General features: G+C 35.2%; 1 protein-coding gene across 4 annotated transcripts in view; it reads right to left on the reverse strand.

The window, feature by feature from the left end:
• LOC136034008 (uncharacterized) overlaps positions 1-27,735 on the reverse strand; it is a 71,875-nt gene that overhangs the window by 35,035 nt on the left and 9,105 nt on the right. For all 4 annotated transcript variants that reach the window (XM_065715056.1, XM_065715053.1, XM_065715055.1 and 1 more), the window contains exons 2-6: positions 21,184-21,445; positions 15,458-15,673; positions 11,473-11,679; positions 9,623-10,004; positions 5,517-6,448 (exon numbers count right to left, since the gene is read on the reverse strand). In XM_065715056.1, the coding sequence (XP_065571128.1) occupies positions 5,517-6,448; positions 9,623-10,004; positions 11,473-11,679; positions 15,458-15,673; positions 21,184-21,408 (1,962 nt within the window). In that variant the 5' untranslated portion in view covers positions 21,409-21,445. The remainder of the gene's footprint in view (positions 1-5,516; positions 6,449-9,622; positions 10,005-11,472; positions 11,680-15,457; positions 15,674-21,183; positions 21,446-27,735) is intronic.

Below are 27,735 nucleotides of genomic sequence, written 5' to 3' on the forward strand. Positions count from 1 at the left end.
AACTTTTCTGAAAAAGTTTGCTGAAAAAGTATTTTGATATGTAAGATTTACTGAAACTTTAGCAGCATAAACTATGCTTTGAACAAAAAGTATTTTGATATGCAAGATTTTCAGAACAGTATTTTGAAAAAGTATTTTGATATGTAAGATTTCCTGAAACTTTTTTGAAAAAGTTTGCTGAAAAAGTATTTTGATATGTAAGATTTACTGAAACTTTAGCAGCATAAACTATGCTTTGAACAAAAAGTATTTTGATATGTAAGATTTTCAGAACAGTATTTTGAAAAAGCATTTTGATATGTAAGATTTGCAGAACAGTATTTTGAAAAAGCATTTTGATATGTAAGATTTGCTGAAACTTCAGCAGCATAAACTATGCTTTGAACAAAAAGTATTTTGATATGCAAGATTTTCAGAACAGTATTTTGAAAAAGTATTTTGATATGTAAGATTTCCTGAAACTTTTTTGAAAAAGTTTGCTGAAAAAGTATTTTGATATGTAAGATTTACTGAAACTTTAGCAGCATAAACTATGCTTTGAACAAAAAGTATTTTGATATGCAAGATTTTGAGAACAGTATTTTGAAAAAGTATTTTGATATGTAAGATTTCCTGAAACTTTTTTGAAAAAGTTTGCTGAAAAAGTATTTTGATATGTAAGATTTACTGAAACTTTAGCAGCATAAACTATGCTTTGAACAAAAAGTATTTTGATATGTAAGATTTTCAGAACAGTATTTTGAAAAAGCATTTTGATATGTAAGATTTGCAGAACAGTATTTTAAAAAAGCATTTTGATATGTAAGATTTGCAGAACAGTATTTTGAAAAAGCATTTTGATATGTAAGATTTGCTGAAACTTTAGCAGCATAAACTATGCTTTGAACAAAAAGTATTTTGATATGTAAGATTTGCAGAACATTTTTTGGATATGTAAGATTTGCTGAAACTTTTTTGAAAAAGTTTGCTGAAAAAGTATTTTGATATGTAAGATTTTCAGAACAGTATTTTGAAAAAGTATTTTGATATGCAAGATTTCCTGAAACTTTTTTGAAAAAGTTTGCTGAAAAAGTATTTTGATATGAAAGATTTACTGAAACTTTAGTAGCATAAACTATGCTTTGAACAAAAAGTATTTTGATATGTAAGATTTGCAGAACAGTATTTTGAAAAAGTATTTTGATATGTAAGATTTCCTGAAACTTTTTTGAAAAAGTTTGCTGAAAAAGTATTTTGATATGTAAGATTTACTTAAACTTTAGCAGCATAAACTATGCTTTGAACAAAAAGTATTTTGATATGTAAGATTTGCAGAACAGTATTTTGAAAAAGCATTTTGATATGTAAGATTTGCTGAAACTTCAGCAGCATAAACTATGCTTTGAACAAAAATTATTTTGATATGTAAGATTTGCAGAACAGTATTTTGAAAAAGTATTTTGATATGTAAGATTTCCTGAAACTTTTTTGAAAAAGTTTGCTGAAAAAGTATTTTGATATGTAAGATTTACTGAAACTTTAGCAGCATAAACTATGCTTTGAACAAAAAGTATTTTGATATGTAAGATTTGCAGAAGAGTATTTTGAAAAAGTATTTTGATATGTAAGATTTCCTGAAACTTTTTTGAAAAAGTTTGCTGAAAAAGTATTTTGATATGTAAGATTTACTGAAACTTTAGCAGCATAAACTATGCTTTGAACAAAAAGTATTTTGATATGTAAGATTTGCAGAACAGTATTTTGAAAAAGTATTTTGATATGTAAGATTTCCTGAAACTTTTTTGAAAAAGTTTGCTGAAAAAGTATTTTGATATGTAAGATTTACTGAAACTTTAGCAGCATAAACTATGCTTTGAACAAAAAGTATTTTGATATGTAAGATTTTCAGAACAGTATTTTGAAAAAGTATTTTGATATGTAAGATTTCCTGAAACTTTTTTGAAAAAGTTTGCTGAAAAAGTATTTTGATATGTAAGATTTACTGAAACTTTAGCAGCATAAACTATGCTTTGAACAAAAAGTATTTTGATATGTAAGATTTTCAGAACAGTATTTTGAAAAAGCATTTTGATATGTAAGACTTGCTGAACAGTATTTTGAAAAAGCATTTTGATATGTAAGATTTGCTGAAACTTCAGCAGCATAAACTATGCTTTGAACAAAAATTATTTTGATATGTAAGATTTGCAGAACAGTATTTTGAAAAAGTATTTTGATATGTAAGATTTCCTGAAACTTTTTTGAAAAAGTTTGCTGAAAAAGTATTTTGATATGTAAGATTTACTGAAACTTTAGCAGCATAAACTATGCTTTGAACAAAAAGTATTTTGATATGCAAGATTTTCAGAACAGTATTTTGAAAAAGTATTTTGATATGTAAGATTTCCTGAAACTTTTTTGAAAAAGTTTGCTGAAAAAGTATTTTGATATATAAGATTTACTGAAACTTTAGCAGCATAAACTATGCTTTGAACAAAAAGTATTTTGATATGTAAGATTTTCAGAACAGTATTTTGAAAAAGCATTTTGATATGTAAGATTTGCAGAACAGTATTTTGAAAAAGCATTTTGATATGTAAGATTTGCTGAAACTTCAGCAGCATAAACTATGCTTTGAACAAAAAGTATTTTGATATGCAAGATTTTCAGAACAGTATTTTGAAAAAGTATTTTGATATGTAAGATTTCCTGAAACTTTTTTGAAAAAGTTTGCTGAAAAAGTATTTTGATATGTAAGATTTACTGAAACTTTAGCAGCATAAACTATGCTTTGAACAAAAAGTATTTTGATATGCAAGATTTTCAGAACAGTATTTTGAAAAAGTATTTTGATATGTAAGATTTCCTGAAACTTTTTTGAAAAAGTATTTTGATATGTAAGATTTACTGAAACTTTAGCAGCATAAACTATGCTTTGAACAAAAAGTATTTTGATATGTAAGATTTTCAGAACAGTATTTTGAAAAAGCATTTTGATATGTAAGATTTGCAGAACAGTATTTTGAAAAAGCATTTTGATATGTAAGATTTGCAGAACAGTATTTTGAAAAAGCATTTTGATATGTAAGATTTGCTGAAACTTCAGCAGCATAAACTATGCTTTGAACAAAAATTATTTTGATATGTAAGATTTGCAGAACAGCAACAAAAGACAACAAACTTCACTAAGCTGTGAAAAATGCCAAGTAACATGGTTACAAGGTTATCCCACTTTTTTCACACCTGGATTAGGCATACTTTATGTGGACTGGATTTTCGCTTAAAATAAATCTTGAAAAAAAAAATGCATATTGGTTATTACTCACTGAGAAATTCCAGCTTAATTCCTTTAAAAGCAGACTAACATTATTAGAATATATTATTATATATTATCATTATTCCAATTTCCAAATTTTAAATGAATTTGCCAGACATTGTGCCTTCAGTGGCGCTAGTAAAATGAAATCACCAACTCTTCTAAGTTCCCACATTGGCAAATTTTAAATGAATTTGCCAGACATTGTGCTGTCAGTGGTGCTAGTAAAATGAAATCACCAACTCTTCTAAGTTCCCACATTGGCAAATTTTAAATGAATTTGCCAGACATTGTGCTGTCAGTGGTGCTAGTAAAATGAAATCACCTACTCTTCTAAGTTCCCACATTGGCAAATTTTAAATGAATTTGCCAGACATTGTGCTGTCAGTGGTGCTAGTAAAATGAAATCACCAACTCTTCTAAGTTCCCACATTGGCAAATTTTAAATGAATTTGCCAGACATTGTGCTGTCAGTGGTGCTAGTAAAATGAAATCACCAACTCTTCTAAGTTCCCACATTGGCAAATTTTAAATGAATTTGCCAGACATTGTGCTGTCAGTGGTGCTAGTAAAATGAAATCACCAACGCTTCTAAGTTCCCCCATTGGCAAATTTTAAATGAATTTGCCAGACATTGTGCTGTCAGTGGTGCTAGTAAAATGAAATCACCAACGCTTCTAAGTTCCCACATTGGCAAATTTTAAATGAATTTGCCAGACATTGTGCTGTAAGTGGTGCTTGTAAAATGAAATCACCAACTCTTCTAAGTTCCCATATTGGCAAATTTTAAATGAATTTGCCAGACATTGTGCTGTCAGTGGTGCTAGTAAAATGAAATCACCAACTCTTCTAAGTTCCCACATTGGCAAATTTTAAATGAATTTGCCAGACATTGTGCTGTCAGTGGTGCTAGTAAAATGAAATCACCAACTCTTCTAAGTTCCCACATTGGCAAATTTTAAATGAATTTGCCAGACATTGTGCTGTCAGTGGTGCTAGTAAAATGAAATCACCAACTCTTCTAAGTTCCCACATTGGCAAATTTTAAATGAATTTGCCAGACATTGCGCTGTCAGTGGTGCTAGTAAAATGAAATCACCAACGCTTCTAAGTTCCCACATTGGCAAATTTTAAATGAATTTGCCAGACATTGTGCTGTCAGTGGTGCTAGTAAAATGAAATCACCTACTCTTCTAAGTTCCCACATTGGCAAATTTTAAATGAATTTGCCAGACATTGTGCTGTCAGTGGTGCTAGTAAAATGAAATCACCTACTCTTCTAAGTTCCCACATTGGCAAATTTTAAATGAATTTGCCAGACATTGTGCTGTCAGTGGTGCTAGTAAAGTCCCCACATATGAGACTTTCTTAGAGCGGTCCACTAAATACATACACTAATACTAAATACACTACATTCACTAATTACTAGTTACTTACATACACTTTTTATTAGGCTATTACCCTACTTCTGAGCTCATTTTTGGGCCTACATTTAGGACTAGTGTACAAGCTAGATATACTTGTAGACTAAATAAGCAACAGATTTTCTAGCCAAAAGAACATCTTCTTTGGGACACTAGATTTAATGGATTTGGGACACATTTATACCATGAAAATTAAACCTTATTTCTAAAAAGTCTGACTATTTAGAGTCCAAATATATAATTTTTGTTTTCCTTTTGTACATTACATTTTTGAGATTTGGGAAGGCAGAAGACAAATCTTAAAGATAGAATAAAAAGAGGGCACACCCCAAGCCCTCTCTACTCCCCTGATTATGTTACTGCAGTAGTGCGGTATCAGTTTGGCTCTGGAAATGAAGGAAAAGGAAAAAGATTCGGTAGGCTACTTTCTTCCAAATCCAACGAAGATTAAGTTACTAACAAGTATTTTTGCCTTTTTGCACAAAAAAAAGAGACATATAGCAAATTCCTTTGAAAATCTTTTTTCTGATCAACCCTACATCTCCCCTCTCCTCCACCAATAAATTACAGGCTTAAAACATACGACTGTTACCATATACTATTACTATATACTATTGTTTGAGGCACAGCTATATTGTGGGATGACAGTGAAATTTTACCCAGGTTAAACCAAGGTTTGAAAAATACTGTTTTTTATAGGAAAAGCAATGGTATGCTTACTGTTTCTACTCTCTGGGCATAAAGCTCAAAAATAAACGGCATCTTTAATGATAGACTAGATGGCATATGATACATACCTGGCTGTGTGGACTGTAGAAAGTTTTAGGCATTTCATTGGAAATCCCATAATTAGGCTTCCAAGGTGGGTCAGAAGGTACTATTGGCTCAGCTATTGTTTGAGGCACAGCTATATTTCTACTCAAATCGACACTTAAGTTTTGTGGTTCTGCACTACTTGTATGCACATTATGAGTTTCTAACTTTAGTGTGGAACTCGATTTTTGATTTTGGGAATAATTAATTTCACTTCCTTGTCGAAAAGCAGGATTAAATTTATAGTCAGGTATTGGTATTTCTGATTGGTGTCCTGGATAATAGAAACTACTGTCGAATCTACTCCCTAGCTCGGTTTTTTTCTCAGCCGTGCTTTGCACATTTCTTGCTTTCTGACTGTAGGCTGAATCAGTTTCATAAGTAGGTAAATCACTTCCATATAAAAGTTTATCACGATAGCTTTCACTCAGATTTTCAATCTGATAATTATTATGTTTTTGAGATTCTTTACGATGCATTTCGTATGGCCTGTAGTGGCTGAACACATGTGATGACGGCTGATGGTTTGCTGACGAAGACTGCTGAAGACTTGCCACTGAAGACGGCTGAATATTATTCTTTTGACTGGGGGCTTGTTCACTTTTCAACTGAAGGCTTTCTGCTGATTTACTTGAGCTACCAGACAAATGCATATCACTGTAATCACTTTTTTCTTGTGCTTCAAATGGTCGGAATGGCTCATTCGGCCTATTTAATCTGTCAGGTTTAGATGATTCACACTTAAGCTTGTCTTCCTGCTTTGGGTCAGTACTGGTCCGTTCTCGTTTCACTAAGTTCTGAACAGTATAGTTGTGAAGATCTGTTTTGGGCTTCACTGTAAGTGATAGCGGTGATGATGCTTGTTGTGCAGGCTCTGGATGACGATACAAACTTGGGTCAGGAAAATATGGAAGACCTGAAATATAAGTATATTTACTACCAGTAAGAAAGCCACCAGTAAGAATTTTAAGAAGGGAGGAGAAGGGTCTGAAACTGACTAATACAGTAAAAACAAGGACTAGGTTCATGAAAATTTAGAGATAGAGGGCACATATTTAAAAAAAATCAAAGAGGGCGCACCCCAAACCCTCTCCATCTCCCTGAATACGTTACTGAGTATCAGTTTAGCTATCAAGATGAAGAAAAACAAAACCGAAGAATAGAGATTCAGTAGGCTGCTTTCTCCCAAACCCAACAAAGATTAAGTTACTAGCAAGTATTTCTACTTTTTTCCACAAATTAAGAAGGCAAGTATAAAATTCATCTGAAAATTTGTTTCTGATCATTCTTACCTTTCCCCCCTCCCCCCTCAATAAAACAAAGGCTTCCTAAAAATAATTTGCTAGGCAAACCAACTTTTACTAACTTAGGGCTAGTACATGAATGTAAGGTATACAATGCAACATGATGCATGGACGTGCTTTTCTCCATAATGCATACCTACTTCTACTGACTTAGGTCTATTGCATCTTACTAGACCTAGAACTTAGTGCTAGTACATGGATGTAAGGTAAACAATGCAACATGGTGCATGGACCTGCTTTTCTCCATGGTGCATAACTCCTTCTAATGACTTAGGTCTAGCACATCTTACTAGACCTAGAACTTAGGGCTAGTACATGGATGTAAGGTAAACAATGCAACATGGTGCATGGACCTTCTTTTCTCCATGGTGCATAACTCCTTCAACTGACTTAGGTCTAGTACATCTTACTAGACCTAGAACTTAGGGCTAGTACATGGATGTAAGGTAAACAATGCAACATGGTGCATGGACCTGCTTTTCTCCATGGTGCATACCTCCTTCTACTGACTTAGGTCTAGTACATCTTACTAGACCTAGAACTTAAGGGCTAGTACATGGATGTAAGGTAAACAATGCAACATGGTGCATGGACCTGCTTTTCTCCATGGTGCATACCTCCTTCTACTGACTTAGGTCTAGTACATCTTACTAGACCTAGAACTTAGGGCTAGTACATGGATGTAAGGTAAACAATGCAACATGGTGCATGGACCTGCTTTTCTCCACGGTACATATCTCCTTCTACTGACTTAGGTATAGTACATTGGCGAAAAGTCCATAAGGCGACATGGAGCAAAGACCTACTTTTTTTCATAGTATAACTTAAAACATCACCTAAAAATACTGGAAAGTTCAAAGCCATGCAAGTGAAGAATGAATTGAATCAGAAAGCAAGGTCAAATGGCAGTCTTTAGGCACCGCAGTTAGGAAACCCAACTTAAGATGATGGGTACTCAAACCTCTTATTTTTCCCGTCAGATCTTCAGCCTAGCAAAGTATTTTTGATGAAATGAATGTTCAGCGTTTTAAGTAAACCTAGATTTCATAGTGTGTAACAAAAAAAATCTTTGGGCAAGATATTGGCCTTGAAATTTTATTTTACAAGAAAAATTTTTGTTAGCAAAATCATATCTTTTATCTAAAAATGTTTACCAAATTTTTATGCTGCAGCGTTTCAGTTTTTTTTTTTTTTTTGAACCTTCAAAAACTCTCATAAACACCATAAAACACTATTTTCTCTAAAGTTCAACTTCCAGTTTCGTTTTTAACTCCCCTCAGAGGAAATTTGTATGAGAAAAATTTAAAATCCTATTGGGCTATTCAGAGGCCCAAGAATCGACTCCCATGTCACATTCAATTTGAAGACGTTTTAAAGACAAAGATCTCCAAGAATTTTGCTAAAAATTAGGATTGAGATATTAAAACTACCAAACACGAGGAACATTTAATAAAATATAAACACATACAATCACAAATATTTACAAATAAATATCTTATCCAAGATTAACCAATTTCAATAAGCGATATAGTTCAAATTATGTCATTTATTTCTAAGTATACCTAACGTTCAAAATGTCTGCTATTTGATATTTCTATATCACATGAGTTCTAGGAAAGGAATCTTTCAAGGACAACATTAATTTAGTACTTGGCCCTAAAGATTATTTTGATGATTAGACAAATTAAATATTGATAAAATGAATTTAATGAGCAGATGAAATTGAATAAATCAATCTTATTAAATAAACTAATCAAATAGAAACTAATTGGCTTAAATAAGCACTCACTAAATCTCAGTATTAGTAATAATCTCATAATGAATGGGCATTAAGATGCTCTCAGTGCGAAACAGAAAAACTAACCCTTTTAAGTCATAAATTCTATATTATATAATTTCTAGGAAAGGAATCCCTAAAGGACAACATTAATTTGGTATTTGGCCCAAATTAATTTGATTTTTAGTGTTTCCCAAGCATATATGCAAGAATATTTTTAGGAACTGCCCTCTCCTGAACTTTAAAAAGAAAATTTTGCTCCATTTATTCCGAAAAACATTTCACATTTCCAGATTACGTTTTAAATTGCATTAAGAATGTTTATTTCTATCTACGACATAAATACGAAAAACTAAACCGCTTTTCTGAGATTTTCGGGGAAGTAGAAGTCGGCTTTTAGTTTTCAAAAAGCCCACATTAATTTCAGTCTCTTATTCAAGCTCTCAAAGTTATAGCAAGACCATCCAATCGAATCTAAACTGAAAATTTTTTACAAGCAAACTGAAGATTTGTTTCAACGGACAAGATAGGGTGATCATTTAAGCTACTGTTTTCTCTACATTTTTTTTGTCGGACGTTATGGGTAGCCAGCATAGTCTCAGAACATATTAAGTAATGAGATAACTAGTCTCGTAAGAACTTTGGCCAAAAAAAGCTGTAAAAGGAAAATCATTCAGACGTGCATAACATATAGTTTTAATATATCAAGGTTCTACATATTCTTTAAATATTTAATAGTGTATATGTTGAATTGTATTCACTTAAAAGCATTACAATTTTTTTTTTGCTACCGAAACAATCATCAACTAACTTATTGAAAAAAAAAGTCTGATTCTATTTTACCACAAATTCGTGTAAAAAAAAGGGAAGACAATACCTTTATGAAGTGGATGGCCCTGGTGGAATTTGTTCAAAAAAAATTTGCCACAAATTGTTTTAGCAAATGCTAATGTAAAAAAAAATATGACAATTTTATCACAAATGAATGTAAAAATAAGTGAGACATTACCTTTGTTAAGTGGATAAGGCTGCTTTGCATTCAATTTTTCACCTGTATTGTTAAAAGGTTCCTGATACGACTGGTGGTTATTAAATGTTGGGAATCTATAGAGCTGAGAAAATCCAGATGACGGCATGGCCGGTGGAACGTAGCTTTGTGTGTACGATGGATATTTCTGGTCACCATGGCTCGAATGCGCCCGAGGTGGCTCAAGTGGGACTTTTGGCGGTGTCACTTGAACAGGAGTGGGCATCACTTGTGAAGGAGTCACACTTTTAGGTGGGAGTTGACCCTCTTTTGGTGCAGCCGGCTCACATTGGGTGGGTGAAGGGGATATGCTTGATGAAGTCGTTTGCGAAGTTTCCAGGTGATGATTAATAGCTTCTGCAAACTAGAAAAAGGGCATTATTATGCTTGATATCATAAACAGTACATATCTTTATCTGAACAAACTTCCTTTAATATTTTGGAGATAAATAACCAGAAGTTTTCAAAATCTCAGGTTGAGGCCAGTTTATTTCCCGGTTTCATTTATCTCCCTCTATAGTTTTGTTCAAAATAACAAAGAAAATTTGGCCGAAAAACAAGGCCCCCTCTATTCAAGATTAAAATCAAAGTCGGGCCGAATGCGAATTTCAAGAAAAAAAAAAGGTTTTAACACTGCTCCACCTCTAATAAAGACTAAGATTACAGTCAGGCAAAATGTGAATTTCTAGGACATTTTATTTAATACTGCTCCCCTTCTACTCAAGACTTAAATTACAGTACAAACCTTTCCTAGAAGAAAAGGTTTTAACACTACTCACCCTCTACTCAAGATTAAAATCACATCTAGGCCAAACACAAATGTCTAGAAAAAATGTTTTAACACTGCTTCTCCTCTAATAAAGACAAAAAATTACAGTCAGGGAAAATGCGAATTTCTAGGGTTTTTTTTAAATACCACTCCCCTTCTAATCAAGCCTTAAAGTACAATACAAACCTTTTCTAGAAGAAAAGGTCACTAATCACCTTCTACTCAACTACTGACCCTCTACTCAAGATTTAAATCACATCAAGGCCAAATACTTTTTTTAAAGCATTTTTTTTTAATTTTTTTTTTTTTTAAACAATGCTACCCCTCTAATTGAGACTGAAATTACAGTTGGACCAAATGCAAATTTTCGTATTCATAGAGCCAAGTAGGGATGTGTGCATAAATAAGAGGAGGAGGAAACGGCCCCAATCTCGAGATTTTCCTTAACTCGCTAAAATCACTAGTTTTATTTGCTGTTTCAGCGAATTCCTTTCCTCCTGAAAATAAATCCATTTGCGCGTGCCTTAGTGTAGTTAACTTCTTGACTTGGCTAGAAGGACTTGCCTTGGTCTCGTGGATTGAGAGGAGGCACAAGACCAAAAAAATAAGTTCTATCTCCCTCTCCACTCTCCTCTCAATCTTACCATCTACGTTCTTTTTTTTCTGTAAATTTTAACAAGACCTCTCATCAAAGATTACTGAGATATTGAACCGTGGAATAAAGATACTGACGAACAATGTTTGGGTTTGTATGAAGCTACACTCAAACGACGTTTGGGTGTGTATGGCGTGGGGTGATAGGTATCTCTCCTTCCATGAAAGATCAAAATTCTCCCTCTGGGAATCAAAGGTGATAGCACCATTTAGATACTGGGCACCAAAACACTTTCATTTTTGCAGATCAGCCCACCCTCCCTTAGAGAATTACATCAAATCTATCGAAGGTTTGACCAATGTACGTTAAACCTATGAAGGACACATACTGGTCCACGAGTTAGTACTTTTCAACCGAACGACAACCATAATTATTTAAGCACCAATTAAAAGTTTCCACAGAACTCACTTCTTCAGGCGTGACAGTAGTTCCAGGCAAAGGGCTAGGAGGCTTCTCTTGATTTGGCAAGGGGGCAACAGGGCTTAAAGCAGCAGGAAGACTCGATGGTCCCACTTCAAATATATTTATCTGTGGCTGCATTTCATTTTTGTCACTTTGAAACCCAGGAAATTCACTTGTGTTGTCACATGTATCTTCGCTCTCGCTGGCATCAATCTGAAAATTTCATCAGTTAATGAACAACAGTCAACAACAATCTTACAACCTTACAACAACAGTTATTCATTTAAAAGCTATTGAAAAAAAATTTATCACATTCATTTGTTGTTTTGTTTATTTTCTGTTGCTGATTCTGTTTTTAGCTTTGTTCTTGTTAACATGTGTGTTAACAAGGTTAATATGCCCTATAGCTCCTTGTATTTTCATTAGTACAGCCGCCATTAAAGCTACTTAAACATGGAAAGTGGAGATCTCCCTTAAAAACTATTCAAAATTGAAAAAAATGGGCATTCACAGGTAGAGGATATTTGATTCTCATTTACTTCACAAGGTTACATTTGCAGAGAAGTATTTACTTCACAGGAGGGAAAGAACCTTTGGTTCATATTTGCTCCACGTGTTTACTTGATTGCTGCTTATTGCTGCACGGCAGCAATCACGCGTTTACATGATTGATGTTGATTGCTGCACGGTAGCAATCACGTGTTTACTTGATTGCTGTTTATTGTTGCACGGCAGCAATCGCGTGTTTACATGATTGATGTTGATTGCTGCACGGTAGCAATCACGTGTTTACATGATTGCTGTACGGCAGCAATCACGTCTTTATTTGATTTCCGCGTGGTCTATCGAGTATGTCGCTTTCTAAGGCTTCCAAAGGGTTTCAAACGTCTCCAAAGAAATATTAGTCAATGAAAGCGAACGGTGCTTACAATGATTTAGAAAGCCTGCTTGCTGCATTATGCATGTAACTTGATATACAATACCTCTAGGAAGTCATCTTTGACTGTCACCATGCCGTTTAGATATTTGCTTTTAAATTAAAAATAAAATAAAGTACTTTTCAAGATTTAGAGGAGAGGAGCATTTTGTTTTTGTTTTTTTTATGAAAAAATAAAATAAAATACTATTTCTCAAAATCTAAGGGTAAAATATCCACCTGCAGGATTTCCTCCAAGTGAAAAGTTGTAAGAAGCAAAATATGTTGTAGAATGTTTCGTTTATTTGCCCTTCCTATTTTTTTATTTTGTTTAATTATGTTAAGTTTAGGTTTTAATTTTAATTTCTTCCCGCTGTTAATTTTACTCCAGATTAATCACGGCAGCAATCACGTGTTCACATGATTGCTGCAGATTACTGCACGACAGCAGTCACGTGTTTACTTGATTTCTGCACGGTCTATCAAGTATGTCGCTATCTAAGACTTCCAAAGGGTTTCAAATGTCTCCATTAAAAATTCCTCAAGGAATCTTATTGGGACCACTTTTACTTCCGAGTTACGATAAACGATATTGATAAAGAATTCCCCCAAAGGTGAAAAAACATGGATGACTTGTCGATCCTCTAAGTATGTCACAGGAATATTTAAAGATGAAGCTAAGAATCTAAATACGAAAGTAAATTCAACTAAATCAAATATGATGACGATAAATTTCTTGAAATCCACTCCCATTTTCCTAGACCCTATCCCACCCAAAATGCTAGCGAGAGATCTTAAACTAACAATTTCAAATAATCTTAAGTGGGACAAGCATGTTTCAAATACCGTTAAACAAACATATGTTTCACTATCTATGTTAAAACTTTTAACAAATTTGATTGTCCATCCCCTTGAAGATGCATCCCCTTCGTATTTATTTACCATTTGTCAGGTCGCTATTAGAATATGCATGTCCGGTCTGGCATTCGCAGCTTTCAAATGAATTTAGCGATAAAATTGAATTGGTCCAATAGCGTTCGCTCAGAATCGTCTACAAAGAGAGTAAAATTCCATACTCATTCCTCCTTAAATCCGCACACATTATCACATTAAAAGAAAGGAGAGAGCAAATTTGTTAGCATTTTACTAAATTCGCAATTTCTAATTTCCGTACTGAGGACATCTTCCATTACTGAGAGATTCCGGAAAAGTTATATCCCTTTTATTCTTGAGCACCTTAAAAATTATTCACCTCTATCCTGAACCAAAATTAACTCCTCCCTCCCTGATTGTAGTTGATGGTGTATGGTCACAATAATCATACGTCATTTTTTTTATCTTTGATCACTTTTATTTCGCCAATTTGTAATATTTATTTATGCTGTATTTCATTTTTAAGCCTTGTCTTAGGCATAATCTTCTCTTTAATTGTAAATATTTCATTTTGACAGTTAACTTGACTTGATTTTAAGCGTTTTTTTTGTGTGTACGAATTTGAATATGAATTCAGCCATATTTTTTCTTATAGCCTGTGATTTTCTGTTGCTTTTTTTGCCATAAATCACATAAAGCTAATTTTAGTTCTTGGACTTGGAAAAAATGAAGGGGCTTTTTCCTTTACGTTAAATTTTTATTGACCATTTTTATCCTTGATTGGAGTTTCTTTTGCTTTTGTGTTGCTGTCATACCTGTTTCTTTATTTTCTTTCTCTTTTTGGGCATATGAAGTGAATCCAGCTTGATCAGAGCTTATGATATCCTTTTGAAAATAAACATTATCTTATATCTCTTATTTATACTTGGCTATAGAAAGGGGGAGGAAAACCTTCGTCCAAAGTTAAAACGTTAAAACCAAAGAACTGAAGAGAAATAAACTACTACTACTACTAATAACCCACTGCAGCACCAAGCCGTCTGAGGCCAACACAGCTACGCACGCTCCTCCTCCAACCTAATCTATTTAAAGCCTCCCTCTTTACACCCTCCCAGGAAGTTCCCATTTCCTTTAAATCTTTATTTATGACATCCTCCCAACCCAGACAAGGACGACCTGCTTTCTGTGTGGCCCAGACGGTTGGCCATAAAGGACAATCTTCGGTATAAATAAAACACCAAAGGAACCTAAAAACTTCCTCGAGGAACACAAAAAACCTTAAACCCCCCTTAAAAACAGGCGATCAATGTATAGATAATTTGTTTCTGCCATTTTGTAGCCAATATTAAACTATTGCTAATGCTAATTTTGCTAACGAAAGAGAGCAATTTTTTCATCTACCAGACGATTTTTATAAAGGAATTTACCTATGATTTATAATTTACAATTACCTATATTTGTATTACTATATATTATATTACCTATATTTATTTTATACATTTATAATTACCTATTATTTATATTAATATGTATTTATAGTAATATTTCCATTACCTATATTTATAAAGGAAAATACCTACTGAATGGTAAAAAACAACCATATGATAAGAAAAAAAATTATTCAAAGCATCCGACATTGCGGCAAAACGGATGGATTTGCGCCGTTTATGGCACGATATGTGTCATTTGTCGCATGTCGCAGGATTTTGCGCGAAATCGCAGCAGTGGGAACTAGGGGTAACGAATCTACAGCAGCATTGCAGAAGCTCGAAATAAATCGTAATAATGTTCTGGCCAAATTGCTTAAAAAAGATTCTTTGTAGTACATTTATACGTCAGTTTCGATTTCACAGACAAAAATATTAGAATAAATGGAAGGATAACAACTTTTTTTCATTAATATCTTCATTCTTTGTCAGAAAATAGTTTTTAACACTATTTCTTGTGTGCTAATTCGTTTAAAATTTCAAGATTTTTTTGTACCAAATAAGCATTCGACGAAAATCCCTTTTCCTTGGCAGAAATTCCTAAGAGACTTCTCTTTCAAAAATCTGCCAAAATATACGAGAAATTTTGGATTATACCCTGAAAAGTCTATATATACCACATTGTAACAGGGCCTCTACATGGTGCCCAAAACAGTACAATTGTACCCCATTAACAATGCTGGTTTATACACATTTAATGTACTAACAAACTTACATTATGCTCTTCATAAGAACTTCCCGGTTGGCTTACATCACTATGAGCATCGATGGCTGACTGCCTGTCTTGTGGGCTACCGGGGGTTGATTCCACTCGCTTCTTAGATGCTTTAGGGACACGATTCAGAAGCCTCGATTTCGCAAGTTTTTTCTTTGGCTCAATGCCATGATTCTGATTTTCAATACGAGCTTTCAAAAATGGCTTGAATGCCTCCTAAAAAAAAAAGCATTTTCCATTAGCCAGGTTATTTGTTTCCTTGCGAAAACTTTTTTTTCACCCGATATGGTCCTCTCTAATCTCCATATTGACGTATTTAGCAAACTAAAAAAAAAAAACCAGGCTCTATTCCGGATCATGATATTGTTTAATTTTATTGTGTGTGAAATATTTAAGTAAGTACTCGTCAGTACACAGTTTACCCCCCCCCCCCTCCAAACCCCCACTTTGGTGTTCTAGCGATTGATTTTGTTTGTGTTGGTTGAAAGCATATTACTACTAGAACTATCTGTTCCCACTCAGTAGAACTAAGGTATTTATTGATTAACATTTTTCAGGAATTACATCACGTTGTTCTGAACCGACAATACTTTTTTTACTAGCTTACCGAATGCATTAAGGGCTGGGAGGGAGGGAGATGTACATGCTGAAGGGAGTGTATCATACACGATTCTAGATGCAGAACCTTCAAAAATGGCTTGGGTGCATTCCCAATGTTTTTTTTTTCTTAATCTGCCATTGGAAATCTTCTTTTATCAGTAGTCTTGATATAGGACTCACCACGAGTGACCTAAGAGGGGGGATAGCCCCTTATTGGATACAAAATGCAGTACAAATACTCATCAAAAGAGAAAAATGAGGAATGCTCCCATTCAAATACTAGTAAAACACAACTCCTTGCACGACTTGTCTCCCTCCCCTTAAAGTGAAAACTCTTTTGTGTTGCAACCCCAAGTAAGTAAGTAAGTAAAATATTTATTACCCGTATTTTTCACATGGAACAAAACGGAGTACAATGAAAAAACAAATAAAAGAAAAGAAAAAAGAGAAGACAAACGGAGAGAAATTTAAGACACAACATGGAAAAATACATAATCAAGAACTGTAGAAATGTTTAAGCCAGGGGTGGTTCCATTTTGCCTGGAAATTAGAAATCAACCGGTTTACCGCGATACTGGGGTCTGCAATCCTATGTTTATCAATCATATATGTATTTCTCGTCCACAAGGGTTATCGCAGCAGGAACTTCGCGAACCTAAAATAAAGGGACCGGAGCTTGCGTTTTTGGGTGTCAGTTAATAAATTCCAAAATGGCGCGATATATAAAATATGCGGCAGTGCGACAGCGTTATACATATTGGCGAGATACTTTCGGCATAAGAGGAGTCTGCTGACGACGATAGACCCATACGCGGTGCGGAGTTTTTTCTCGACGTGTTTGACGAGCAGTAGACGAGTTTCATTAAGGTTACGGCCTATGGGTAAACCCAGATACACGACGTAAGATGAAACGGTGATTGACTCGCTACCCAGTAGGAGGTGTTCAGGCTGAGAAGGACAATCATTGAAAAAAAGAACTGCAGATTTAGAAGTATTGAAGGCCAGGCCGATTTTTCGGTATTCATCACGCAGGATCGAGAAATTCGATTGCACACCCCTAATAGACCGACTTAGATTTAATAGATCGTCCGCGTATGTAAGTAGCGACACATTTATATTCTTGGAGATACATGAAACATTTACACATGCCTGGGCATTTAAAACACTGTTATTGTACAAACTTGGGGATAATAATGAACCCTGGCGGACACCTTTCTTTACTGGAACAATCACTGATGTGATGCGGTTACCTATTTTTATACGCGCTTTTAAACGGCAATACATATCGTACAGTACGCTAGTGACACGGAGGTTTACACCTTGCTGGTAAGCGGCTAAAAGGGCCTGAGCGTGAATCGACGAATCAAACGCTCTACTCACATCAAAAGCACCAATCACTATAGGATCACCGGATTCGTGAGAATCTGCTAGAATAGCGGCAAGACTGAAGAGAGCGTGAGCGCAACCCAGACCCGGTCGGAAACCGAACTGGTGGTCAGACAATCGGCACGAATATTGAATTTCTTTTGAGACTAAGATCTCTAGAACTTTACAGAGCACTGGAGCAACAGTGATTGGCCTGTACGAGGAGCATTGGTCTGTTGGTTTCCCTTTTTTAAGATGGGCGAGAGCAAACCGACACAAAAAGAGTCAGACACTATACCAGTGGTGAAAATAATCTCGAATAGCAGCGTCAGATATTCAATAAGCATAGTAGTACCGTGTAGCAGATTTAGCGCGCATAGTTCGTCTACACCTCGGGAATGTTTCTTTTTCAGCTTTAAAATAGCTTCATGTACGCTTCCGTAAGTAACGACAAAATCAGGGACACACTGGCTGGATAATACCGATTCTAGCCGGTTTACGAAGGGATTAGACGTATTTGGGTCGGGGGCACTGAATTCGTTAGAAAAATACGATTCCCAATCTTTTTCGCTAATCGAATCATGGGGTTTTCCGGCGACCGGTTCGCTCAACCGGGCTTTCCAGATTACTTTTGGGCCACTTACGATTCTGGAGGAGTACTCTTCTTTTAATTTGGTACGATGAGCTTTCAATTGCTTGTCAAATTTTCGTTTAGCCCATAAGCGGATAGAGTTAACAGGACCGGGTTCGGGCCTATCACAATCTTGCCAGATTCTAAACCAAAACTTAGCATCGTTGCAACACTTGACTAGGGCCGGATTTTACGAGAATTTGTGAATTTCTGTTTTCATTTTAACCTTTCTGGTAGGAACTGCTTTTTTTTCAGCTACGAGAAGCGAGTGAGTAATCTCGGCACAAAATATATTGATGAGTACTCTTGCATCTGCGGGATCAAAATTCGAATTCACTTGGAGTAAATGGAAGGGGATTCGTATCTTTACAAGAAGTGAGTTCAGCACCTGATGATACAAAGTAGTATTAATTTTATCCCATTCACTTACTACTTTCCACTTGTCGTTTTAGGGTTGACGCAGAGCTGGTTTTATGCTTAGAGATGCTAGTAGGGGTAAGTGATCAGCGAAGACAGCGTCTTTTAGAACAGTTACACTTCCGTTAATATTCTTAGAGCAGGCCGTATGCTCAATGTTTGAAACGGACCCTGAATTATGAACGAAGGAGTAATCGCTGTCTTTTGGGAGGATGATAAGTTTGTCATCAAAGATGCCGTTTAGAAGCTGACTACGGGCACACGTGCTGTCAATCAAGTTGCAGTTGAAGTCCCCCATGACTACACAGTGCAAATCTCTCTGAGTCACAGACTTCGGGCACTTCGCTAGTTCGCGAACTGCGTTCACAAACTTTCGCTCCGATTTGTCATCATGGTAGTTTGTAGCAAGATACACGTTGAAGAATGCGATACTGCCGGAAGATATAGCCAAGAAGTGATCATGCGTAAATAACACCTTACTTTCAATATACGGGTGGCAAATAATTGCCAAGCCACCGGAGGGTCGTCCGAAAGACCGAATTTTTGCCGGCTCGAAGTAAAAAGTAAGTTCGTGCGAGAACTTTAGGAGAGAAATATTGAGAGGAAAGAGCACATGTTCTTGCATAAACATAATGTCACAGTCTGCAGAATACTTTTGATTTATGTCGAGTTTGTTGGGGACTCCTCCGTTCATGTTCCATGACGTAATTTTGACGCAGGCTGGGCTATTAGACATTGGGCCGCTTCAGCTCACTGACGATTTTTATTATTGTGGGACACTTGAAGGAATGGCAAGTGTGGCGTTTTGATTTGCAGAGGGCGCATGCTATAGGGTTTCCACAGAGCTGGTCGGGGCTAGAGCCATGACCTCCTTCTCCGCATCGCGAGCAAATTTCCTGGCTAGAGCAATTAGAAGAAATATGACCAAAATTCTGGCAGTTAAAACAGCGCTTTGGGAGAAAGATAAATTCCTCGATGGGGTACCGCTCCAAGTCAATTTTAGGAGGGTTTTTCATGGCGTGGTTCAGATACTGGCGGGATGAGAAATATAATTTGAAGGATCTGGTTTTTGAAGGAATTTGAAGGAATGTATAGTTAGCATTTTTGGATCTAAACTGCCAAACTTAGTGGTAGCACCTCAATGAGTCATAAGAAAATCAAGAGCCCTTTTGACAATATAATAATTAATATTAAAGTATTTCAAAAATGGTCCCAAATATAGAGATTTTAAATAATGGCCCTTACGTAATGACAAACATCTTTTTTTCAATTTTTTTTTCCATATGTTTAATCCCAAAATGTTGTGTCTGTACTACTTTTGGTTTCTTCAAAACCAGAATCAAATGCTTTACAGGATCAATAACCAAGCAACCAAATGGTTGATTAATTATTCTTAATCACCCACAAGTTGAGTTCCGAATTTTCTTCTTTTTTTTATTTTTAATCCCTAAAAGTCGCGTAAGGTAAAAAGAAAAATTTTCTTCTTTTTGTTACATTTTAAATCCCAAAAAGCAGTGTCAGGTATCGCTTCTTCTTAAAAATTTATCAGGAACCAGGATCAAAGTTTTACAATTTTTCAAGTTAATTTAACTCTAAATAAATCCAAGTTTGTTCCCTCTCCTCTATAATATACCCTTCCAACATATTTTAAATTTTTGTGTCTGCAATGCACACAATTTGCACTTAAATATGCAAGTGGCATAAGCTCAATTGTTTTGATGAGTCATTATAAAATCAAGTGCCTTTCACCAACATAAGTAGCAAGTGCAAAATGCCTTATTTTTTTATTGGTAAAATAGCTGGCTATTTCATCAAAATTAATTCTATTACATTTTGTATTTTGAGTCCAATGCCAAGTAGCGGGTGACAAACACCTTGCACCCTATTTTTTAACTCATAAAATAGTTAGTTATTTTATCAAAATTGATCCTACTATATTTTGTAGAATCAAATGCCAAAAAAAATTCTTTTTGATGTTTTTCTTCAAAAAATGAATTTTAATTTTTTCAGTTTTGTTTTAAAACTTGTGATACATTTCAGATTGTACAATTTATTTTTGCAAGCGTTAGTGTTAAAACTCAAGTGTTTGGATGAGTCATAATAGAGTAGAGAGTCCGTTTCGACAGAAAATAGATAGGGGCAATGTTTGGTTCAAAAATCCTTTTTTGATGTTTCTTTTCATAAAAAAATAGTTTGTTTCAGTTTTCTTTTAAAGTTTATGATACATTTAAGATTACAAAATTTATTTTTGCAAGCGTTAGTGTAAAAAACTCAAGTGTTTGGATGAGTCATAATAGAGTAGAGAGTCCGTTTCAACAGAAAATAGATAGGGGCGAGTTTGGTTAAAAAAATCCTTTTTTGATGTTTCTTCTAAAAAAATTTTCTAAAAATTTGTTTTTATACATTTTAGATTACACAATTTATTTCTGCAAGCGTTAATGTTAAAAACCCAAGTGTTTGGATGAGTCATAATAGGAAAGAGAGTCCGTTTTAACAGAAAATACATAGGGATGAGTTTGGTCCAAAAAATCATTTTTGATTTTTTTTTTCAAAAAAAAGACGTCCTATTCTATCTTGGAATTTCATTTTTTTTTACTGGTAGCCTTTTTGGCGAATCAAACCTTGATAAACACTTTCTAAAAGCCCCTTTGAATCATCAAAGCCAAACAAATTTTAGTTCAATGCTACATTGTTGCCAACAAAACAAAAATACCTCAATATCTTGATGGGATTCAAATGACAGAAAAGAGAATCCGTCAATGATGTCTTCATCATAAAACTTCTTGTCACTTTTTTTCTTCACTTTCCCAATCAGGTTTTCCTCATCTTCATCAGCCATAACGCTGGAATTGCTCAATCCATTGGCAACAAGGAATGCATTGTTCTTGCTCAGCTGATTTAGCCGTTGAGTCTTGAACTTTTCAGATATACTTGACATATCTTCTAACAAGAAACATGGCTAAACAACACTAACCCTAAAACAAAAGCAGAATTTTTAAGTAAAATATTGTAAAGAAGGAATTTAAAAGAAGACAAAAAAAATTAAAGTACAATTTTACAAACTGCAATGATTGCATAATATATTAAGAAAGACACACAAAAGAGAAAACAAAACATTTCAAGTAATAAAATGAGTAATCTAAACCATGCAAAAAAAGCATTATACAATTATATAATTTAAAAAAAGATAAATAAAATAATCACTAACAAGCAAAAATTTTGGTTACAAAATTTTGGAATTCTAAAACAACAAAATGAGAAATAATTTTGTCCAAGAATATCTAAAATAACGTCAAAATACTGCGAAATTTAAATGAAAAACAATACATAGTTCCTGACTACCAAGAATTGTGTCAAGGAAAAACTGAATAAAATATTTTCTCCTTAAGATTTAAAATTTGATGCATAATATTAATCTTTTATTTATTGCATGATCAGTAATTATTCTGCCAGTCGCATAAGTTTAACAATTCTTCAAATTTTTTCACCATAAACAGGCTATTACAGTAAAGCTCAGAAACTTGAATCCAAACCTTAGTTGTTGTTAAACCCAATGTTTTGCCTCAAGACTGCATCCAAAGACATAACAGACTATTCTGATAAGCTTCATTTGCGTTAAGATAACACAAGCATGTCACAAAAATAACCAAAAAACAAACAAAAAAAACAAAAAAAAAGCAAAACCAAAAACGAATAACACTCGCAAAACATTATTTCGAGGTAGCAAGCACTATTTCAAAATCTACACAATTTGCAAAGAAATTTAAAATAATAAAAGGCCGGCTAGAATTACAAAAAAAAATACTGCACAAAGGAATAAAATAATGAAGAGAAACAGAATATGTAAAACACCAATTGAAAGAACAAAAAATAAGATTTAATCAGCTGCTCTGACAGATGCTGTGAAACAAGACTTCAAACAACCCCTTCTCCTGGGTTAGATTGGGTAGGAGTTTCTAAAAGGCACACCTTAGACACTTACTCTTACGTCCCACCGTCCCCCTACAACTGTACATCTTACGTCCCCCTACAACTGTGGTCTAAAAGAGTAGAAACTGTCAAAGCTCACTACTACAACACTTACCTTCATTATAAACAAAGTGTATTGGAAGCCAATATCTCCTTCCACTAGAAGTCCTGATAACAATACTTGCTTCTTTACTTAATCCTCATGCCGGGGTGGCGTTGAGTGCATCTTCAGCCTTCTCCAGGTGGGGCGATCTGCAGCAAGGGCCTCTGCATCAGACAGCAAAATTCCAGCCGGGTCCAGGAATTTACCAGGACTATTATTCCAACAGAACTTAGATCTTCCTCTTGAGGTTTCCAGCCACTACTGGTTGATTCGAAGTCTTAAGGGATCCAAGCTGGAGTGGGAAGGCAGACGCATAAGATGTCTAAACCAGCTAAGTGTCTGCCTGGCAACCAGGTGTAACAAGGGCGACTGGGAAGTCACACTTCGTAGTTGTCTAAAGCCACTTACATAGAAGAGTGTCAAGATGGTGCTGGACAGCTGCAGTTGCAGGCAAAGTTTCCGTTCTATACAGCAGGATTGAATAGACTGACTCTCCTAGGATCTTCATTTTAATGGCTCAATTGGTCATTAGCTTCTTTATAACATGGCTCAGTCTACTGAAGACAGCAGAGGCCTTGGCCGCAAGGGCAACAACTTCATGGTCGATGCAGCTATCCAAAGATAGAACCAAGATAAGTAAATGATCAACCACTTCGATTTTGTTCCCAGCAACCAAGTAACTGGAATTGTCGTCATCAGACTTTGGTTGCACTACCATGACTTTCGCCTTTTTCCAGTTAATGGATAGCCCAGTCCTGGCAGCTCTCCCAGAAGCGTGTTTAGAGCCATTAAGAGCTGTGACTTGGAGTCGGGGGCTGGAAGCCTTAGGTCTTAGGTTCAATCCCATCTGTTGCAAGGAAAAAAAAGTTGCAAGTGAAATGGTGACTAATGCTATGTCATAAGCAAAGTCATAATCGGTGACAACTCTATTCCTGTACTGGAGTCCAAAGCTCAACTTCCGGGTGATGAAGTTGACGACTATTGATGACAAAAGTTGCCAAGGCTACCAATAGAAATGTCAAACAATAATGACTGGTGACAGTATGACAATAATGACCAGTGGCAAAGCTGACTGATGACAATAATGACTAGTGACAATTGCGACTGATGACAATAGTTGTCACAAATAGAAATGTCAAACAAAATGAAAATATGAATACTGAATAAAGGAATTACATTATCTTTCTGGTTGCTGAAGAGTATACTGTCATTCTTTCTAGCAGGTTTAGTGTTGGTTTTTGTTTACAGGATATCAAAGTATGGAAAAACAATATGAGGGTAGAAATTGAACTGCATTCATCTAAGCCCTAAGTTCATGGGAAGCTTACAATAACTATTACAATACAACAATTCCGCCAGGTAAATTCACCTTAGCCTACTTTCATTTAAAAAAAGGTTGTTTTGTATTTAATTTCTAATCGTTTTTTAAATTATGCTGGAAATCTCTCCCTCTGTGAAAAATTTTTCCCCAGAAATCCCCTCCCCCAATGGAAAGTTTGTCCAGAAAATCCCCAGACAAGTCTAACTCCGCTCAAAATGTCCCAAGGCAATCCTCCCAGAACATCTTCATATGTAAAACAATGCCACCAAAGAGAAAGTAAGATAAACAAAAATGGTTATGCATAGAAATTCTGGACCCCCTCTTGTGTAAAATTTTCCCAGCTAAGTTCCTCCCCCCACAAAAAAAAACAACCTTCTCTCCACCAAAATTCTCCCCATAGAAAATATACCCCCCCCCCCAAAGGCTATACTTCCCGATAACAAATATTATATAAGAACAATAGACAAATATCGTAAGTTACAGCCCTTTCCTCAAGGGTTGAGGGGTCATATAATCCCCAGAGGCATAGTCATCGGACCTTTCAACTATGGTAAACAAAATGACTATCAAAAAATTTTGTTTGGATGACTTTGGAGAAAAAAGGGGCTTGGAAGGAGGAATTGTTGACCTAAAATCTTTTTGGTTACTTAAAAGCACTACGGCTATTGATTTTCATTTGAATGAGCCCTCTTCTGATGTATGAATGAGCCCTCTTCTGATGTATGAATGAGCTTTCTTCAAATGAGAATTATTTCTAAATCCTATCTTTTCAGAACGGATATTTGAAAATATCATAGCTATTGTCAGGAATGATAAGCGTAAGTATTGTAACAATAAAAAAAAATACTTGCACATGCTAATGTGATCTTTAAAACTCAGTGACTCCACAGCAATCACAACCAGATATCAAGTTTTAGCGCTATCTTTAAGTCATTAAGGTAACTAACAACTATACTAACAATTGCGGTTCTTCGAATTAATAAAACAAAAAATGGCATGACCATCAGAAAATTCCTTATCAAATAATACAGCAGCAAATTGCAATGATGCCTTTAAGCAAAGCTACAACAAATTGTGGCTAAACTGAAAGAGCTCCTGTAAGTGAAATTAAGTGTGTGATGTTGATTACCATCTGTAGCTATTAACAGAAGAGTTTAATGCATTAGTATGCTTTTATTTTATAATTTTGCTTGTTTGTGTTTTTGTTCTTTGTATATTTTAGTTTTGGCCTTTGGCTGCAGCATGGTTTTTTTTTCTATAAAAACAATTTTATCTATTTTCAATTTTATGTCAACATGGTTCTGGTATTTCAAAAATTATATATGAGACTCTGCCAAGCTGATGTAGAACAGGCCGTTTTCTGGTCAGGCCTTTTTCTCATAAGGCCTAGCTCTGGTCTGGCAAAACATAGAAAGCCCAATGAGGCTCAATCAAGATCCCTACACCTTAAATTGTTCTCATGATAGGTAAACTGAAACTGTCATTCTGTTCAAACTAGTCAAAATGTGCAATGGCTATGGGTCCAGGGATGGCATACCCCTCACTGCCCTGGGACAAGGATTGTAAATTATTCAATTTGCTGATTGTTTATAATTAGGATTTATCATTAGGAACACAGTTTTTGTTTTCACAGTTAAAAAAAGTTTGGAAGAATAGAAAGATAAGTCTACAAACCAAGATTAGAATATTGGAAGCTACAGTGATGACAGTGGTCAAATATGGCTCTGAAGCATGGGCACTCCGAAAAGTAGATGAAAATTTACTAGATGTTTTCCAGAGAAATTGCCTACGGATTGTTCTGGGTACCCGGCTGACTGACCATATTTCAAACAGTAGGTTGTACGAAAAGTGTAGTTCAATCCCGCTTTCTGGGGCTATAATGAAAGGAAGGTTGAGATGGCTAGGCCACATTCTACAGATGAAGGATGACAGATTACCGAAGATTGTCCTTTTTGGCCAACCGTCTGGGGCTAAACGGAGAGCAGGTCGTCCTTGTCTGGGTTGGGAGGATGTCATAGATAAAGATTTAAAGGAAATGGGAACTTCCTGGGAGGGTGTAAAGAGGGAGGCTTTAAATACATTAGGTTGGAGGAGGAGCGTGCGTAGCTGTGTTGGCCTCAGGCGGCTTGGTGCTGCAGTGAGTTATTAGTAGTAGTAGTAGTATTAGGAAAGGGGGAAACGTTTGATTATGGGTGCATCTGAAAAGACTAAGGCTATTAAAGTGAAACTTGGAGAATGTTGAGGGGTATGTTAAACTAAACTGAAAGGCAGTATCTGCATCCAGCTAATCAAAAAGGAGGTTCTACAATATCATAAGAATGGCTGAGTAACTTTCAGGAGGTGTTGAAGGGGGGAGAGTGTTGAAAAGTTTAAAGGGCTGTCAGTCCCCTCCCCCATGATTTTTAGTGCCCTCCCTTCAAAACATTCAATAAAATCTTGAAACAGCTATCTTGTTGAGAATAGCCAAAAGGTCAAATGACTATACTTACAGATACAGTAAGGCCCTATAGCTTTTGAGAGGGCTGCCAAACACAATCAAAACCCACTGTATGCATGCTGATTGTCAAAAGGGTGCATAAGCAATATCTAAGGAATAGCCGAGGGTATTAAGTTAAAAATTTCAGGGGGTATGTTTAAGAGTGATTGGAGGGTTAGTCCCCTTGCCCTTTTTAATATTCCTTGTCTAAAGATCATATAAAATGGCCTTCAGTGTTGAAATAGCCCCTTAGAACCTGGGGTCAAGGGTTGAAAGTTATACGCTGAAGGTATATAAGGTTATCAAGGAATGGGTGGTTGTATAAACTTTGGATAGGGTTTATTTGATTGGAAATTTGAAGTTATAGTGCTCTTTTTAAGAGTCAAAAGTTAATCGAAGGCAACCAGTCCCTCCCCTCCCCCTCCAACGGTCTTATTTTTCCAAAACAAACATCTAATCAAAATTTGGAGATGCCTAGTTTATTTAGCATTATTGAAAATCATGTGATTAGTCCTTTGAGGACGTTAACCCCCCCCCCCTACAACCCCCAAAACAAGGGCTGTAAGTAAGGCAATTCATTCACTGTTTATATTTAGTATAGCCTATGTTACTGAGAAAGGTATGCATTTTTTATCTTTACTTTCCAAACAGACAAAGGGTATTCAGATGAGCCTTTCAGAGAAGGTTGAGGGGCATGTTGAAATAAATCAAAACACACTATGTGTATGCAGGCTGTCAAAACAGCATAACTCAAATAACTGAGTATATTAATTTGGAACTTTCAAGAATTGACCAAAATATGTAATATTTGTACACTACGACTACAACTACCAACACTACTACTGCTTCCACTACTACTATTACAACCACAGTACTACATTTAAAGTAATAAGGGGAAATTCGAACTAAATCAAGACACTATGAGTAGTCTATACACATTGTCGAAAAAGCATATCTTAAGAATGGATTTGAGTATTAAGTTGGAACTTCCAGAAAAAACTTTGACCAAAATCAATTGGGAAGATCAATTGACCAAAAGCCAATATATGCATATACTGCCAATATAAGCCAATATACTGCTACTACATTTACTACTACTGCTACTACTACAGATGCCAGTTCAACTACTACCTCTATTGCAACTACTTGTAAAGCTAAGAGCATTAAGATGAAAATCACTAAAGTATATAAATATTATGGTTATCAAAATGATAATCAGCAACAGCTAACTGTATCAGACTGAAACTTTTAGGACTTTATGAGAATGATGTTCAAATCACTGAAAGGCAATTACTATTAACACTACCAGTACAGTTACTATAACTCATGATGTCAAGGCTATTAACGTGAAATAATTATGGAATGTTTTGGGAGAGTTTCAATTAAACAAAGAAAA

The sequence above is a fragment of the Artemia franciscana genome, chromosome 12, assembly GCF_032884065.1.
Source record: "Artemia franciscana chromosome 12, ASM3288406v1, whole genome shotgun sequence".
NCBI classification, from domain to species: domain Eukaryota; kingdom Metazoa; phylum Arthropoda; class Branchiopoda; order Anostraca; family Artemiidae; genus Artemia; species Artemia franciscana.